Here is a 16,086-nt window from a genome sequence, read left to right as displayed (position 1 = left end):
CATAAAAACTCAAGGAAATACAAATAAAGACAATAAACATTATCTAAGAGAGTAAGAGAGCTAAATTATTACAGTCTACAAATGAGAAGACTCCTGGGCTGAGATCCAGCTATAAATACCTTCAAGGCACTGTGTGTAGAGGAAGGCAATTAATCTAGCTTAAAAGATAGTAGGGCAAGAGGCAATTGCTTGAATTTAGGAACGGAAAACTTCAGGATATATAATAAGAAAAAGTTATTTGAAGAGACACATCTGCTCAACAACACAGACTCTCAAGGTGGTAGCCAAAGCACACTTACTGTATGCACCAAAGAACAGGCTGAGTAAGGAAGGAGCTCTGGGAAACGCTGCAGTCACAGCTTTCTATAGCCCAAAGAGATCACCACAGTCCAACTTATTGTACTTTTAACCTCTTTCTTTATGGGTTATCTGAAAGACTGTGCCTCTATCTAATTAAAAAAAAAAAAAAAAAAAAAAAAAAAAAAAAAGACAAACAACACCTAAACCTATATATCCATGTAGCGACAATACATCCACATCAGAGCTCAGAAGTGGGGGTGTGCAGCACTCCAATGTGCAACGCAGGTAACAGCAACCCCCTCTAACTCTCTTCTGGCTATTCAGCGGTGTGTGCAACATGAGTATGCTGGGTGCCGGGCAGGACAGTGTCAGCAAGACAAAAACTGCTGACCCAGCCAGCTTCTGAGTATCTCAACTCTGAGGTCAAAGGCTGAAGTAGAAACCACTTCTTGTGATACTCGTGGTCTTCCCCAGCCTTGTGTTAAGAGATCCTGCATGGAAGCTTTCAATGTCACTGCATAAATTATGTACTTTGATTTACGATTAGCTGAAAACCAACACTAGCAGTATTTAACAACCCTCAGGAGCTCTAAAATATACTTGCATTAAGAAAACAAAATAAAAATCCCCAAACATTTGCAACAGGCCTTGCAATTTTCAATGACAAATGTGTATACACAAAGGTGAGGAATATTAAACCCAAGTACCGTTATACCCTCCCTTAAACATATCCCATCCCAACTGCACTCACCAATCGGGACTTCTGTCCCCTCCTCAATGTAGATGGGCAGTGGTGATTCCTCCATAGGATGAGGCACTGATGGAAAGTAATGAATTGTGGTAGTATTTGTCGCAAAGTGACTACAATAAGACGGTCCCTTTCTTATCATTACAACTACATACGGCTGGTAACTGTCACAAAGAATCCTTTCTCAAAGCGGTCACCTCCTGTCATGATGACCAGTCCAAGTCACAGTCCTGAGGGGTTAATCCCCACCTAACATTCACCACAGAGGAGTCAACCACCTCTGAACGGGGCCTGGGAGAGGTCCCTGTCCTGGACGCTTCACGATCCTGCCATTTCTCTATAGCCTCACTATTCCCATCCCTAGAGTTTTACTCTCTTTTGGGAACTCACACAGCTGAAGAAGCCAAGGGGAGTCAATGCACAGACAGGCACAAATAGAGTTATTGAGTCAAAGTCATAATATTTCATGCACAGAACCAGAAGAGAGAGGCTCTGATGCTCAAAGCTTGCCATTAGCTGTTGAAAACCACAGCGGGTGATGGAAGGCCGCACCACAAATGGCCTCTGGACCACACACTTTTCATTGTTCATTCATTTCGGAGCGTCTGTATCAGACTTAGGAAGCTCCCCATTACTTGTCTGTGATACTGAAATCTCCAGACAAAACCCTTCAGATCTGTGCTGCACATTTATCCTGCAGTTTCCAGACACCATACAGTCACTGCTGTAGGGTTCATCTGTTTGGGTTCTTCTCCACTTGGGAGCTTCTTCCCTTAAAAGTGGGGGGTTTTGCACTATTTCCCATTTAAAATCTCTGGGAAGCACTTATTTTGAAAATCCTTTGAAATGTTTGAATTTCCTACACTAGAATGAAATAATAATGAACTACAAATGTTGAAAATGGTCATAATCAAAAGCCTTCTGGATTTTTTCCTTCCCTGTTACCTTTTAAAGATGATAATGTACCTTCTCAAAGATACAAACTCTTAACCTAATCTCAGCTAGGATTCCAGCTGCAGGGAAGGAGGATTTTTTAATCCTTTGTGAGATATCCTTCACTTACTACTGGATTTTTCTTTTTTTTGTTTGTTTGTTTGGTTTTTTTTAAGAGATTGTCTTATGATATCCATAAAACCAGCCAAAGAACACTTGTGATTTAAAGCTATTAAATAAAGTGTCTTACAACATTTCTGCTAGCAATGCAACCAGAATAAAATAGTGTTTTCAACAGATGCTTGACCAGCAACGGGGGCTTAATATAAACCCCACACTGGTGCTTTGTGGGATGCAAAGGGCTGTAGTTCCCTGCCTTTGCCTAAGCCCACCACTTGCTCACGTGGAAGATGAAGGGAAGCACAGAGGAGAGGGAAAGCAGAACACAGTTGCCTACGGAACCACCGTACAAGCCACAGAAATCATGGTCTACCAGGGCGCATTGTGCAAGCCACTTTTATCTAGAAGCTGAACTAACATTCCAGCTCAACAATAGCAAAAAAAAAAAAAAAAAAATTGTTACCACACGGCGTTTTGCTACATATTAACCAGCAGTTGCTACGCAAGCATAATGGAGTGCTGCAATTTCGAGATATATGTTATTTAAAAAAAAAAAAAAAAAAGTTGACTTATGGGAGATCAGCCTGAGGTGCGCTCGTGGGCTTGCCATGCCACTGGACGCAGTACATGCTTGGAAGTTAGGCAAAGCGGGCCCTGCATTGGGAACAATGCAGTCGTTTTCCTTGCTAAGCTAACTTTGCATTAAGGCAACGAGAGTCTTCAATCTATGCAGCCCCTTAAAACATTTAATCAGATTTATTTACTAGGAAGAAATACCAGAGCAGAGCTTCCTATCCTACTCAAGAGTTCTCGTATCTGAGATTTGCAAGCAAACCAGGTCACTAGATGGTGTGGAAAAAAAACCAAACTCTTGTATTTTTATGCCATGCAGCTTTCTCAGTCCCATGAAGAATACTGTACCAGCCTCACCCAGACTGAGCAGTCAGTCTGGAGCCAAATGCTTTCACAAAACATTTGCAACAGTATTCACCAATGGCTGGTGGCACCTACTCTTACTTTAATGGGTATCACCATAGGTTGTAGAAAAGGCCTTGAAATACCTATAGGCTATTTGAGGCCAATTACGTGTATACACAGTCTCTCTTACCCACACGTATACATGCACACACTAGTACACATGCACGCAAACAAATGGCTCTATAGGCAGAGCTTGGATTTTGTAGGATCCAAGGCAGAGAAGCTGACTCTCGTCACAGGGTTTGGGAATCAAGGACTCTGGGGTACTAAAACGAGATCTCACTTGCGGGTCTCCTCTGCTTTGGGCAAACCACTTTAAGATTATCCCTCCAGGATTTACACACGAACTTTATGGGCATGCTGCTTAAATGTCTGCAGAGTGCTTTGCAATGGTTTCTAAATTCTGCAGTGATATGCGCAGAAGAACTGCACAGATAGATTTAAGATAACAGTTGCTGAGCATTATTACTGTATAACTACAGCCTATTTTTACATGCTCTATTCTTGGTTTCTATAAACAGATGGTAAATGTTCAGTATTTGAACATTTTAATGAGCTTTATAACCCTTTTGTAATTTCATAAACAAGCATAAATAACACTTACATGAAGAAGAGTCTCTCCTGAATGGATTTTCTCTTCCTGTTTGGAGAAGAAAAAAAAAAAAAGAGAGAAGAAGAAAAGGCAAAAAAAAATTTTAAAGGAAAAAATGGGTCTAGCAAGATAAAGTCAGACATATTTCAATGTTATCATGCATAGTGCTTTCTGAACTCCATCAGTATGAACTTATATTTCAAGAACTCAGTACCAATGCCAAACCAGGCAACCATTTCTCACTTGTTTCATCTCATCTAAAACATCACAGAAAATGTGACTATATCCATCTCAAGAGCAAGGAAATTATACTGCAGCACTGAAATAAAATGCAAATGCCATGTGATCCAAAGCAAAAAAGGAAAACCTTTGAACTACATCCCAGCTCACTGATACCCCGTGGTTCGATGTATGGGTTGCTCTCCTACCTATGGACAGCCCACCTACCCCAACACCCTAAAGCAGGGCACTCCTGCTGTGTGCTGGCACAGTGTAATCGTTTTTCCACGCCAGCGCTCAAGCACCAAGTGCATTCAAACCCGGGTCGAGCAGCCACAGCAGCAAAGGCGTTCTTTGAGGCTGTGACCATTCTGGGCAACAGAGAACCACAACAGGAAACCTAGTAACTGCTAAAATGCACGAGGCTTCCAACAGCCCATGGGTCCCAACAGCCACCCTCCTGCGGCTGCCTGCCACCCACCCCGCTGCCTCCCATCTAGAGCTCGCTGGCAGGATTCATCTTTAATTCATGCTCCCCTTCCACCAGCCCAGCTGGGGGGTTTGGTGGATGCTCTTGTAGCAGGGTTTAGGGGCAGCACTGGGCGGCTTTTTGCTGGTGTTAATCTTGAGACACTGGAAAAAAAGAGTCTAGTATAAATACAGAAGATGATGTAGGACACCAGCCAGTTTCAGTCACAGACTGGCAGCACCATAGCCCTTCCAGTGGCCGTTTTTTGGGAAAAAAAAAAGGACAATGAAGAGTGGCAGTTTCACTTAATTTCTACCACACTATCTTATACCAATATTAGCTACTCTGTAAGCAATTTAAAGGGTGTTATTGCCCAGAGTTTACAGGCCTTGGGATGATACTCAGCTAGCACAAATCAATTAAACCCATGGCACTACAACAGCTGAGGATTCAAGTAAATATGCATGTATGGAAGAAATTCAACAAATATTAAAACACTGAATTTTCATCCTCATGCTCGTCTTCTAAATGCCAAGGACCCAATCCTGCAAGCAGCCCCCCCAGAGTGGCATTAGAATGAACCTGAGCTCTGTGTATGGAGCACTTAAGAGGACTGGACTCAGGATTACTTTAAAAAACGTAACCCCTGATCTGGTCACGTAAATTAAGTTAGTGATGAGAAGAAGTCAAAGGCACTAATCCTACTGGGTAATCTATTCAAAGCTGCACTTCTTAAATGATCTACAATTTATTAGTATGACCAATCAAATAAGCATTACTTGCAAAAGGCTTTAACTACCATGGCTTTGCTGTCCATTTTTATGTGTTGCAATATGGTTAAATTTAAAAGAAACAAAACAGGATAATCTTTTCACAGTTGTTTGCCAGCGTGATTAAAACCCTGGGTAGGGAACCACTGCAGAGACTTCCCTTACTGGTGGAACTGGCAACATTGCTGTTGGGGCACTGGGGCAATGTTGCTCCCCAGCCAACTGGGGCAAAACTATGGGGCACTGGAAAACCTAGAAGCAGCAAAATAAAAGCAATAGGGGGTGCTTCTGTGTCTTGAGGTGCACAGATGAAAAACCTGGGAGCATCGCTTCCCGGGAAACATGGCAGCTCATGCCCAAGAGTCTCTTTGGAAATACCCAGCCCACAGGACTTGGCTAGAAGCCACTACAATGTAGCTCTGTCTTAGGCAGAGTATTGAATTAAGGAAAACTTACTGAAATATTTGCAATGATTAGCTGTAAAGCAAGATCCTCGCCGAGGCTGCGCTCAGGCACGGGAGGTTTCCCAAGTACCATGCAGCAAGAGTAAGCCAATCTAAAGTGTCTTCCTATTTTTCCAGGGCAGTGTTGCACCTCTTTTCATAAAGCATTTCACACAGACTGAAACCTCCTGCCACAGCCCCAACATTTCACCTCTGACACTCAAGAAATGTCCAGGCAACCCACCCAAAAGCTACAAATTGGTGACTACCACCAAAGAGTAGTGTGCCACATTTTGCCCCTGGTTTCGGCAAAGTAAAATACAAAAAAAATTGGTAGCATTTGAAGTATTCTACATTTCTACTGGATGCTAGCCCAAGATCCCTAACCCACCAAACAAAAAAACCACAGGAATTTGATCTAGCATCCCCAAGCATGCAACCACCTTCTTGGTACCTCCAACTATCACAGTGCCATCTGCAATCTCCCGTTTTTTTGCAAAGTACGGCAGAAAATAACCCTGACACCACACGGTAAAAGAAATGGGTTAATAAATCACAGGAGAAGTGGCTCTTCCCCTGGGGCCCACCCGCAGGTTGGGGGTCTGGGGTGGCGGGCAGGGCAGGGCAGGGCAGGGCAGGGCAGGGCAGGGCAGGGCAAGGAAGGGAAGGGAAGGGAAGGGAAGGGAAGGGAAGGGAAGGGAAGGGAAGGGAAGGGAAGGGAAGGGAAGGGAAGGGAAGGGAAGGGAAGGGAAGGGAAGGGAAGGGAAGGGAAGGGAAGGGAAGGGAAGGGAAGGGAAGGGAAGGGAAGGGAAGGGAAGGGAAGGGAAGGGAAGGGAAGGGAAGGGAAGGGAAAGGTGTCTGTCGCCCCCCAGTGGGTGCAGCTGCAAAGCAGCCCAAACCATGAGAGAGAGAGGTGGGAAGGGGCAGAAACAGAGGTGAGAGGCAGGCAAATAAAGAGAAAAGGAAGAAGAAAAAAAAAATAATGCAAAGCGGAGAAGAGACAGTTGAAGAGGAAACATGAAGATGCTATCTCTGAAAGCGCCAAAGGTAAAGTTTCCAGTGTCAGTTCAACCAGGGCAACAAAGACATCCTCCCGCCACACTCATGCTCCAGCCTTGACTTTCTCCAGGCAAGGTACAATGTCACGCTACTGGCTGCCTCAACTACTCACACATTTTGCTTTAAAAAAAACCAACCTAACAACCTTCAGGGGAATCTTTCCATAATACTCGTGCAAAGGTAGGCAGTGCCAAAAAACAGTCAGCTCGCCCAAACGCAGAGCCAGAAGTAAACACCCAACTGCCAAAAACCATCAGGGGGGTTCACCAAAGCCTTTCCCCTCCAAATTCCACAGCAGCAGGTTTTAAGGGGCTGATTTTACTCTCAAATCTAAAGCCATAAAATCTAAACCAGCAGCAACTGTCATCCAAGCCCCAAATCACACAGCTGATGACATGTTCCCTGATCAGGGCTGCCTCACTTTTTTGCTAGTCCAAAACTTGAAACATTCTGACATGCAAGCGATAAAAAAAAGAATTGCAGTTACCAAAATAGCACCATCAACGTAACCAGCTCCTCTCGGCACATTTTCTTAATGCCTTTCCCAATACGGTTAAAAAAATGGGAACTAACCAAAAAACTCCATCTTTACACCTTGACACAAACCATGCTGGGATACATGTGGGTTTGTATTTCTCCGTGTTTATCTGGATCCTCTCCCACCACCTTTTTTTTTTTTTTTTTTTTTTCCATCGGTGCTTTCCTTTAAACGTAGCTCTTATTAAAGAGCAGAAGTCAGCTTTCACGATTTCTAAACATAAAGTTTTGCCACTCTTGGAGCTGTGTAAGGAAAACACAGCTCGCCTCCTCTTTCATAAAGAACATACTCTGCACATTTCTTTGCCTGTGTGAAATAAATTCTCCTACGTTCTTATATGGAAGCCCTGAGAACCCTCCCACATGCCGCCCGGTACAGGACTGGGCAGAGGTGGGCATCCATCACCCTAAAGCCAGCGGGTGAACTGGGGGGCCAAGTCACCCCGGGGGGAGCCCGGCACTATCACCCCTGGGCAAGGCGCTGAGCCGGGTCACCTGCCCCCTCCGGTCCCGGCGGCCGATGTCCAAGCCCCAGCCGCAACTTTGATTTCTTTATGCCAAGAAGCAACAAAATAAATGGAAAATGAGGGGAATAAAAAGGAAGCAGCAGCAGCGGTATTACCCACCAGGTAGGCCCATTAGCATCAGATGCAGCAGTGCCTGTACCAGCCTCTTCACTTGAGGTTAGCGCACGGCAGCCAGAAAAAACACAGCGGGGAGGAGTGGGAAGGAGAACGAAAAAAGGGCAAAAATAGCCGAGGAGAGAAGCGTGCCCCGCAGCCGTGCCCGAGGGCCGCCGGGGAGGGCGGACTGCTGCAAACTGTTACCGCGAAAAAAAGTTAACGCAAGGTGGGGGGGGCGGAAAAACCGCTGGGGGAGAGAAACACCCGCCGGGGTAACGAGGCAGCTGGGGAGGAGGGGGATGGAAAGAAGCAGAGCAAATAAAGAAATAAATAGATGGGGGGGGGGGGGGGAAGGGAAGGGAAGGGAAGGCGCGCCCGGGGGCACCCCGAGTCGGCGCGGACAAAGGGAGGGCGCCAGCGCTGCCCCCGGCCCGGCTTGGCTCGGTGCGGCTCCGCCGGGCGCGGAGCGGCCGCCCTTTGTTCGCCGCGGTAGCGCGGGGCGATCCGCGCCCCTCCACGCCACTCCGCCGCAGCAGCAGCAGCAACACCAGCAGCAGCAGCAGCTGCAGCAGCAGCCGCCACAGCAGCCCCACCGCCCGCCCGCCCGGGAGGCGCCGGTACCTGCGTCCGCTGGCCGCGGTGCCTGCGCGCCGCTGCGCCCCTGCGGCGGTGCGGCGCGTCCGGCGGAGCGGTGCGGCGCGACTAGCAGCGCCGAGCAGGAGGAAACGGTAATTTATAAGCGCTTTCTTCCTGACCTCTCGTGTCTGTTGTCTAATGAGGGAGCTTTGAGCATCACCCATCCTGCTGAGTGGAAAAACACCGGCACGGCCTCTTCTTTGCTGGGGAGGGGGGAGCCTAAAGGAAGGGGTGTGGGGGAGGAGGGGCCATGCCGCAGACACGGCCGCGGAGCCGGGCTGGCAGGCGGCCGCGGGGTGGCGGGGAGGGGCGGGCGGGTGCTGGGCAGCGGCCGCCGCCGGGGGGGCCACCCCGGGCCGCCCGCCTTCCCCGCGGGGAGGGGGACCGCCCCGGAGCCGCCCGGCGGAGCCGGCCCTCGTCCCGCCGCTCCGGGGCGGGGAGCGCAGCGCGGCGAAGGGCTGCCCGCCGCGGCTCTCTCTCTGTAATTCTTATACGTTTTCTAAAAATTCATATTTTTTGTCTTGACACAAAGAGCGCCCTTCCCGCGGACAAAGCATCCCGCCGCGCTGTCACCGGCGCTGCCCTCCCCGGCGGCCGGGCCCCCGCTCGGCCCCGAGGGCACTGCGCCCCCGGGATGGCGGCGGGGTCGGGCTCCGGACCGCCGCGGCTCAGCCAGGCTGTCGGGGCGCTCGGTATCGGCAGCCGTCTCCGCCTGGAGGAGGAAACACAGGGGAGCGCGGCCTGGCAGGTGCCCGGCAGCCCGGAATCCCCCCGCTCTGCACGCTGCCCAGGGAGCGGCCCCGGCCCGGCAGCCCGCCCGCCGTGGAGCCCCGCACGGCCGGGCCGATCCGCCGGAGGAACGAGCCGGGCAGCCGGCTGGGCTGGGCTGCACCGAAAGCCGGTGCCGTTCTGCAGGCGAACGGCTCTGTGAGTCAAGCACGGCATTGCTCTCCTACCTGCATCCCCTCCAGTCCTGCTAACGCAAGGATACGGCAGCGTACAGACTCGCTAGGCATTTTAATATAACCCCTGCCGAGGGCTTGGTAAGAATCTCTCTGCTGAAAAATACCGTTTGCATTGTGGGGGCAAAGTAGCAGGGAAAAGGAGGTTTAGGGCCACTCGTGTTCCGCGGAAGTCCCGCGGTGCTAAGCTTGCACTGGGAATGGTGGAGGTGGACCAAAGAAGAACGAACAGCCCCCGCAGCCCTGCTGCCCCGGGCTGGCCCAGACACAAGCCCCTACCGCCTTACCTACACCAGGCGCCAGGGCGGCAGCCACTGGGCAGCACACCTTTGGAGCCCATCACCCGTGCATCGGCTGCCGGGGGATTAAATGAATTCCACCGCAGCAGCCTCCAGGGAGATCCCCGGGGAAGGCTGATTTCCTTGGCTGCTTCACTTAAAGGCAGAGCTGTGCCCCTTCTGCATGCTCCTTCCTCACGATACAGCATGCTGAACGGGGTGCCACAGTCACACAAGCCATTTTCCCTGACTCCAGGGCACTCCTGTTTTCCAGTGCCTGAGCTGATTTGCAGAGTGAATAGTTTTTTAACTGAAACGAGATACAGGTGTGGGATATATGCAGCTAATTGATGACATACCTCCACTGAACAGCCTGGTTTAAACTAATAACATGATGTAGTGCATGCTGCCACCTACATCTTCTAATTCAGGTTTCTTGTGCGCTGCAGCTTTGGATTTGCAGGCATCCTTCGCTTAAGGCAGCTAGCATTTCGTGAGGCTTCACGAGGGACCACAAACACAGGCAGCTCTGACCACACTAGGGAACGAAGCAAAACATTTCTCACAGGCTCAGCCACTTATTCAGTTGCAGTGAGGATGCCTCGACGCAGATTAGGAACCGGCAGTCACTTCGGTGAAATATAAGTAGCGGCTGGAGCCTCATCTGTGCTAGGGATTCTGCCAGCACAGCTGTACCACTGACAGCAGTGGAATATTTTGCTCAAGTTCTCTAGAGGAATTAAAGCCTGTATTTTCTGTTTCTGGCGCTCTTGTTCTGTTGCTCCTCACTCATTAAAAGAAAAGTCTGACACACAAAGCACATGGTTTCTGTCTGTGTTTGGGGGGGGTGGTGGGGTAGTTTGGGGTAAAAAACCAACAGCCAAAGTGTTTTGAAGTCAGAGGCTTCAAACAGTACCTGGAACTAAGTGGAATAATAATAATAATTAGCCCTTTTGTGTCATAAATATGTGCATCGCTGTCTGCTGTTTCATTATGAGACAGCACAACTTCTGAGAATGTGCCTGATGGATATTTGGGGGAACTCTGCCTTCAGCTGCAGCAGCGAACAGCGGCACTAATGCCTCTGGCTCCTCTGGCTCTCTTATGCAACCGAAATCACAAGTTAGAGCCCAAATTACAAAGCGTAACCATGTGCATAATATTAAGCATATAAATGGTGCCTGAAATTACTATCTTCTTCCTGTAGGTCTGGCTTTAATCTATTAGTATTTTTAGTTTTGCAGTTCTGTTGTTTTCAATGTGTGCTGGTGCCATTCATAGCGTAAGCAAGCCTAACCCCTTCAAAACCCTGCATTAATGAAGGCATTAACCCAAACTTACAAGACAAGCCAAAATCACTCTGGTTACAGGTAGGTGTGGTTCAAGTGACTAGTATACCAGATTTTGAGTGTATCCAGTATTAAGATGCTATAGAAAGCAGAGTATCATACCCTTGCAGCTGCTTTGCAAACCAGCCAGAGTGGCAAGTTTTTGCACCCCAGGCCAAGGCATGGGTTAGCAATCACCTTCCTCTGCATTTTCCCTCTGTCTTAGAGGCTATTTTTGCCATTAACATGCTGAGCTGCTTCCTGGAGTTTAAAGGTGTTGGGTGCTGATACAGTGAGCGCTTCTTGTATCTGTTTAATCCGATAACATAACTCTTTTTTAATCTCCATGTCTGGGTCACAGGGTTTAAAAAAGGCACTGGGCCAAATCCCCAGCTTGGCTACAACGTGTGGAAATGTACCGAGAAGGCACGAAAGTCAGAAGAGATTCACTGTATTTGCACGCTGTAAAAGAGGTCTCGAGGGGCAGGGATGCGAGTGCCTAATTTTGCAGATGGATGCGTATTCATACAAGTGTATGGCAGTTAGATCAGATTTCTGTCGGGTGAATTGGGTGGAGGAGGGATGTCACACCAAGATCTAAAATATGCTCATCAGCAAATTCACATTCATTTAAAAATCAAAATGGATGTAATATTTCTTCCTTTTTCAGGAGAAAACATGTTTCTTTTCAGTGTGTGGCTGCTAAGGGAATTGTGGACTCAGGACCGAGGCAGGGCAAGAACAAGTAGGTTTTGCAGGGACTGGGAAGCTTTTGCATATAAACATTAAAATAAGAAAGGCAAAATTTATCCAGGCACAAAGTTCAGCAGAAATACAGGGGACAAGTGAACTGCACCATCTGTGAAGAAGAGTATAAGCAATAATGGCAAAAAGATGGTCTCGATAAGTCCATCACATCCATTCTCCAGACATGAATTTCCTATACAAAGCTATACGGGGGCGACCTTTGGGATTCCCCTGTTGGAAATGATCCTGAGCTTGAAAAAGGGAGGCAGATTTTGAAGGGATTTGCACATCATGCAGTGACTCTGGATTGCAGATTTTAAGCGTTACTAAATTGGGGAATAAAATTGTTGCTATTACGTACCAGGATATCTCACTAATCCACACAATCCACTAAATTGCTGTAGTACTAGTCTGTGTTTATTTTAGCTGAAATTACGGCCTGGACAGTTAATTTTTCTTAGTTCATCTATTTAAATCATCCAAATAAGATATCAAATCAAAATTAAAATTTCACCTGTGGTTTCGGTACACTCCCCATCATGTGAACCTGCTGGTGATGGAGCCACATACCCAGTTTACAAGTCAAACACAAGGCAACTGAAAACCACAGGTCTTCTTGAAAAATAGCCCCATTGCCATTAAATTTTAATGTTACGGGTGACCTATTTTGCTTATATTTGAGACTGCCTAGCCAGAATGGGATTGCCTCCACTGGCCCTTTTCTTACATCAAGCTAATTACATATTAACTTGAGGTTAGCAAGTCTGAAAGGCTGGCGCAGGTCCCTTCCGAACACCAGTCGAGTTTAGAAATGCCTGTTCCTTCACAGGGGCTGATTCCTAAAGTGAGGGGCAAACCCAGAGGAACCAAACAGCCTGGAACCAACGTGGTCACGCTGGCTTTTGGAAAAAGTGAAGCATCTCAAGTTAATTGACAGTCAGCTACCTAGAAATAAAAAACTCTCATATATCCAAAGGTTTTCACCAGGATTTTCAAGACCTCCTGAGCAATTTAAAGTCCTTGAAAGGAATGCACTATAGAATGAAAAAAATATAGGTATTATTAAAGAATGTCTCCAAACTGCAAGCCAGCCAGTTTCATAAAAATGAGCTAAAACCCAATAACAGGTACTCTGTCTCCTGCTGGATGCTGTATGAACCGTATGTTTTGCATTTTTAAAGTCACTTCTAAAACAATGGGGGTTTTCTTCCCTGTTACTATTGGGAAGAATAGTGAAAGAACTATGCATAAATGAGGTTAAAGTAATCTAATTACAAAAATAATGTGCTTTAATCTTCAATTCATATGCAGTTATTTGGGTTCGAACTTTAAAAAAAATAGATAAAAATTCAGAAAGAGTTTTGAAGGATGACTGTTTCCCTGTAAGATTAATGATAAACATACTTGTGTGTTCAAGGGAGAATAGAACCAGTGTTATGTAACGGGATAAAGAAACAAAATCCTTTTTCCTTAAATTAAAATAACCAGTATGTGTGTGGATTTTAATCAATCATTGAAAATTCAGGAAACTCATTTTCTTTCACAACCGCATTCCACATGCTAAAATTGACTTCTTCTAACTTTTAGACAGAATCACAACAATTAAAGACAAGAAGGATTTGTTTGTTCTGTTCAGCCATGCTTTGCCAATAGAAGATTGTTCCCCAAGGAAAATTCTGTAACCCTTGCACTGTGCAAAATTCCAAATTTGTGCTCATCTTTTTATTTTATGTAGCAAATCCAGTTACTGCACTTCTTAGGTTTTTTTTCTATTTAATCTGCTTACTTAGTACTAGATGTATGGTAACTTATCTCTTTTAATCATTTTTTTTGCCTGGACTTACTATTACATAACAGTTCTTATTAAATCTTGCAATACCTGCCTAAATTTGCCTCAAATGGGACACAATCAACAGGTGATGGCTCTTTTTTTAATGTTGGCATTGTTCTTTGCTGGCTCAGTCCTATAAAATTTTGGGGGGGAAAAATCGACAAACGAAAATATTTTCTACCATATTGACCTGCATTTTCCACTTCTGTATTTCACAAAAGCACTTATACCAGAACTTCTGCATCAGAATTTGATACATAAAGTTCCTCTTTATCACATGAATTCAATTTTCCAAAAGAAGGCAAACGGTACTATTAATAACTAAGATACAAGCCCTGAAAAGGCCAAGTCTCTGTACTTGCTGAAAAAAAAAAGTCATCTTGTTGGACCTAATTTCAGATTCATTATTTGACACAATGCAGAGCAGTTTGAGATTTGCATAGAAAGGCACTGCTGAGTCAAGGTGATAATTTACTCTCGCATGAAAGAAGCACGGTTGTGCTTTGCTGAGCCACTTGGAGCTCTGTCTGCACACCGAAGTAAATCCTGCTTATGTTGGCATGTCCTTGCACATGTTCACGCTTAACATTTTCAGTTCTGAAAATAAAGCTTTGACTCTGGGCATTTTAAGTGGCGTTCCCTCAGTGGAGTAAGTTCTCCGTTAGCACCAGCAGCACAAGGTGTGCTTGGAGGCAATGCACATTTTGAACATGCCTCTTTCCCTGCTAATAATGTACCCACCATGCTGCAGCTAAATATTCTGCTGCTGCGTGGCCTGCAGAGAGATTTCCTTGGCCTCACCAGCAGAACAGCTCCTGCAATTCTAGTCACATGGGTGCTGCAAAGATGATACGAAAGCTGGGAAGCCGTAGGAGATGTAGGCTAGGAGATGGGGAAGAAGTTGTGGCAGACCCACTCTGAAAGCAAACTGAAGGTCAGCAGGGTCTGAGGCTGCCATGCACAACCACTTCCATTTCCATTTGGAGCTGGTCACCAAGCTGGGCAGGCTTGGCCTGACCGCATCCCAGGAGACAGCAGGCATTGCAGTGGAAAACAGTCCAGAAATGTGTAGTGGTGAGCTCAGTGATGCAGTTGAACCCTCTCAACTTACTTGTCTGATCCAGAAAAGCCGACGGATTAAACTTACCGAAGAGTGATCACTTGAGTGAATTCATACATGCTCGTATTTCTTTTTATTTGCTTATGGGTCTCTCTGCTCTCTTCCCTCTCAAAGTGATGGTGAAACGCTTACAAAGAGTGTATAAAAAATGATTTTAAAGTACCTAGTTTATTCTGACAAATTACATTGGCAGGCGTAGGCAAACACTAAGAGAAAATACTGTAAGAAACACCACCATTCCCAAATGCATGCTTTTATCAGCCCAGACAGATAGAATTTCTAGCTAGGTGAATTAATGCACTGCAAGCAGAGAAAGCAAGGGCATCAACTGCTTAAGCGTCCAGAAAAAATGGAAAATTTCAAATAACCCCTGCAAGCTATCCAGTAACTGCTCATCCAGTTACATGATTTTAATTAACAAAACTGGAAAGCAAACATGTAATATAAACTTAAAAACACAGCGCCTCGGTTTTCCGGACTACCAGTCCAAATGCAAAACAAATTGCTTGCATCTGGTGGCAGGGGAGGCAGAGCTGGCTTCAGGAGCTTTGCTTTAGCCGGCCGAGCGATGTAGCAGCATCCACCGTACCTCCTGCTTAGGGTGGCTCCGACTGCTCCTGGCACGGCCGTGCCCGCTGTCCTCTGGCACGGCACGGCGCAAGCGCTGTCAGCACTGCCTGCATGCTCCAAGGGGGATGCCTCGGCTTTCATCTCCGCAGCAGCACGCCGCTCCGCAGGGCAGCAATGTCACCGAGGAGAGGCCAGCGGCTTCCAGCCTTGGGTGACCTTGAGCCTCCCCAAGCAGTTACCTTTTCTGGGCCTTTGGCATGCTCTCAAGTGATCTTACAGCCAGAATCTCCGCTGCCTAAAATAAATTCAGTAATATTCACTGCGGCATCCCTGCACTTCTCTTTTGGGATACCTGACTCTTATTTCCCAACCTGGGCAGATCCAGGTTTTGGAAAGTTTACCCGGGTGCTTCCTGGGCAGCGAGCTCCTGAGCTGGCCCGAGGCCAGGGCGGCTCAGCTGGTGGCGTTATGAGCAAAGGCAGCATTTCAGGGGGTTTTCTTGGCCGGCCCTATACATTAATGGTGTGCATATCTGCCATCTTCTTTAGAGGTGGCCTTGACAACGGCATCTTTACAAAGCATTTCCTTCCCACCTCCTGAAAGACTGAGCCGTTTAGGAAGAAGAGAAGCTGGAGCAAGAGGGATTTCTTCTCTGGCCTTTTTCAAGTGGCAGAAGGGGCTGGCGGCGAGGGCCAGAGCTGCGAGGCAGCACACGCCCAGGAACCACACGGCTCCGCAGCAAACAAACACAGATGCTAAGGAGGCAAAAATGCCCCCAGACCCATGCACTGGCAGCCTCACCCTGCCTGGCCAATGCAAACAC

The 16,086-nt window shown here is 47.0% G+C and overlaps 1 protein-coding gene across 14 annotated transcripts in view; it reads right to left on the bottom strand.

Moving 5' to 3' along the window:
* Window positions 1-16,086, bottom strand: part of SLC6A6 (solute carrier family 6 member 6) — a 121,291-nt gene that overhangs the window by 49,457 nt on the left and 55,748 nt on the right. For 5 of the 14 annotated variants that reach the window (XM_080385634.1, XM_080385640.1, XM_080385642.1 and 2 more), the window contains 2 exons: window positions 3,684-3,719; window positions 1,052-1,117 (listed from right to left, as the gene is read on the bottom strand). The exons of 2 other annotated variants lie outside the window; for them this stretch is intronic. In XM_080385634.1, coding sequence (XP_080241760.1) covers window positions 1,052-1,117; window positions 3,684-3,719 — 102 coding nt within the window. Of the gene's footprint in view, window positions 1-1,051; window positions 1,118-3,683; window positions 3,720-8,412; window positions 8,574-16,086 lie in introns of those variants that run through there. 7 more of the 14 variants (XM_080385641.1, XM_080385643.1, XM_080385636.1 and 4 more) reach the window with 5 other exon arrangements.

The sequence above is a fragment of the Falco punctatus genome (genome assembly GCF_963210335.1).
Source record: "Falco punctatus genome assembly, chromosome: 4".
NCBI lineage: Eukaryota > Metazoa > Chordata > Aves > Falconiformes > Falconidae > Falco > Falco punctatus.
The sequence above is the reverse complement of the archived record's forward strand: the minus strand, read 5'-3'. Positions and strand labels throughout refer to the sequence as shown.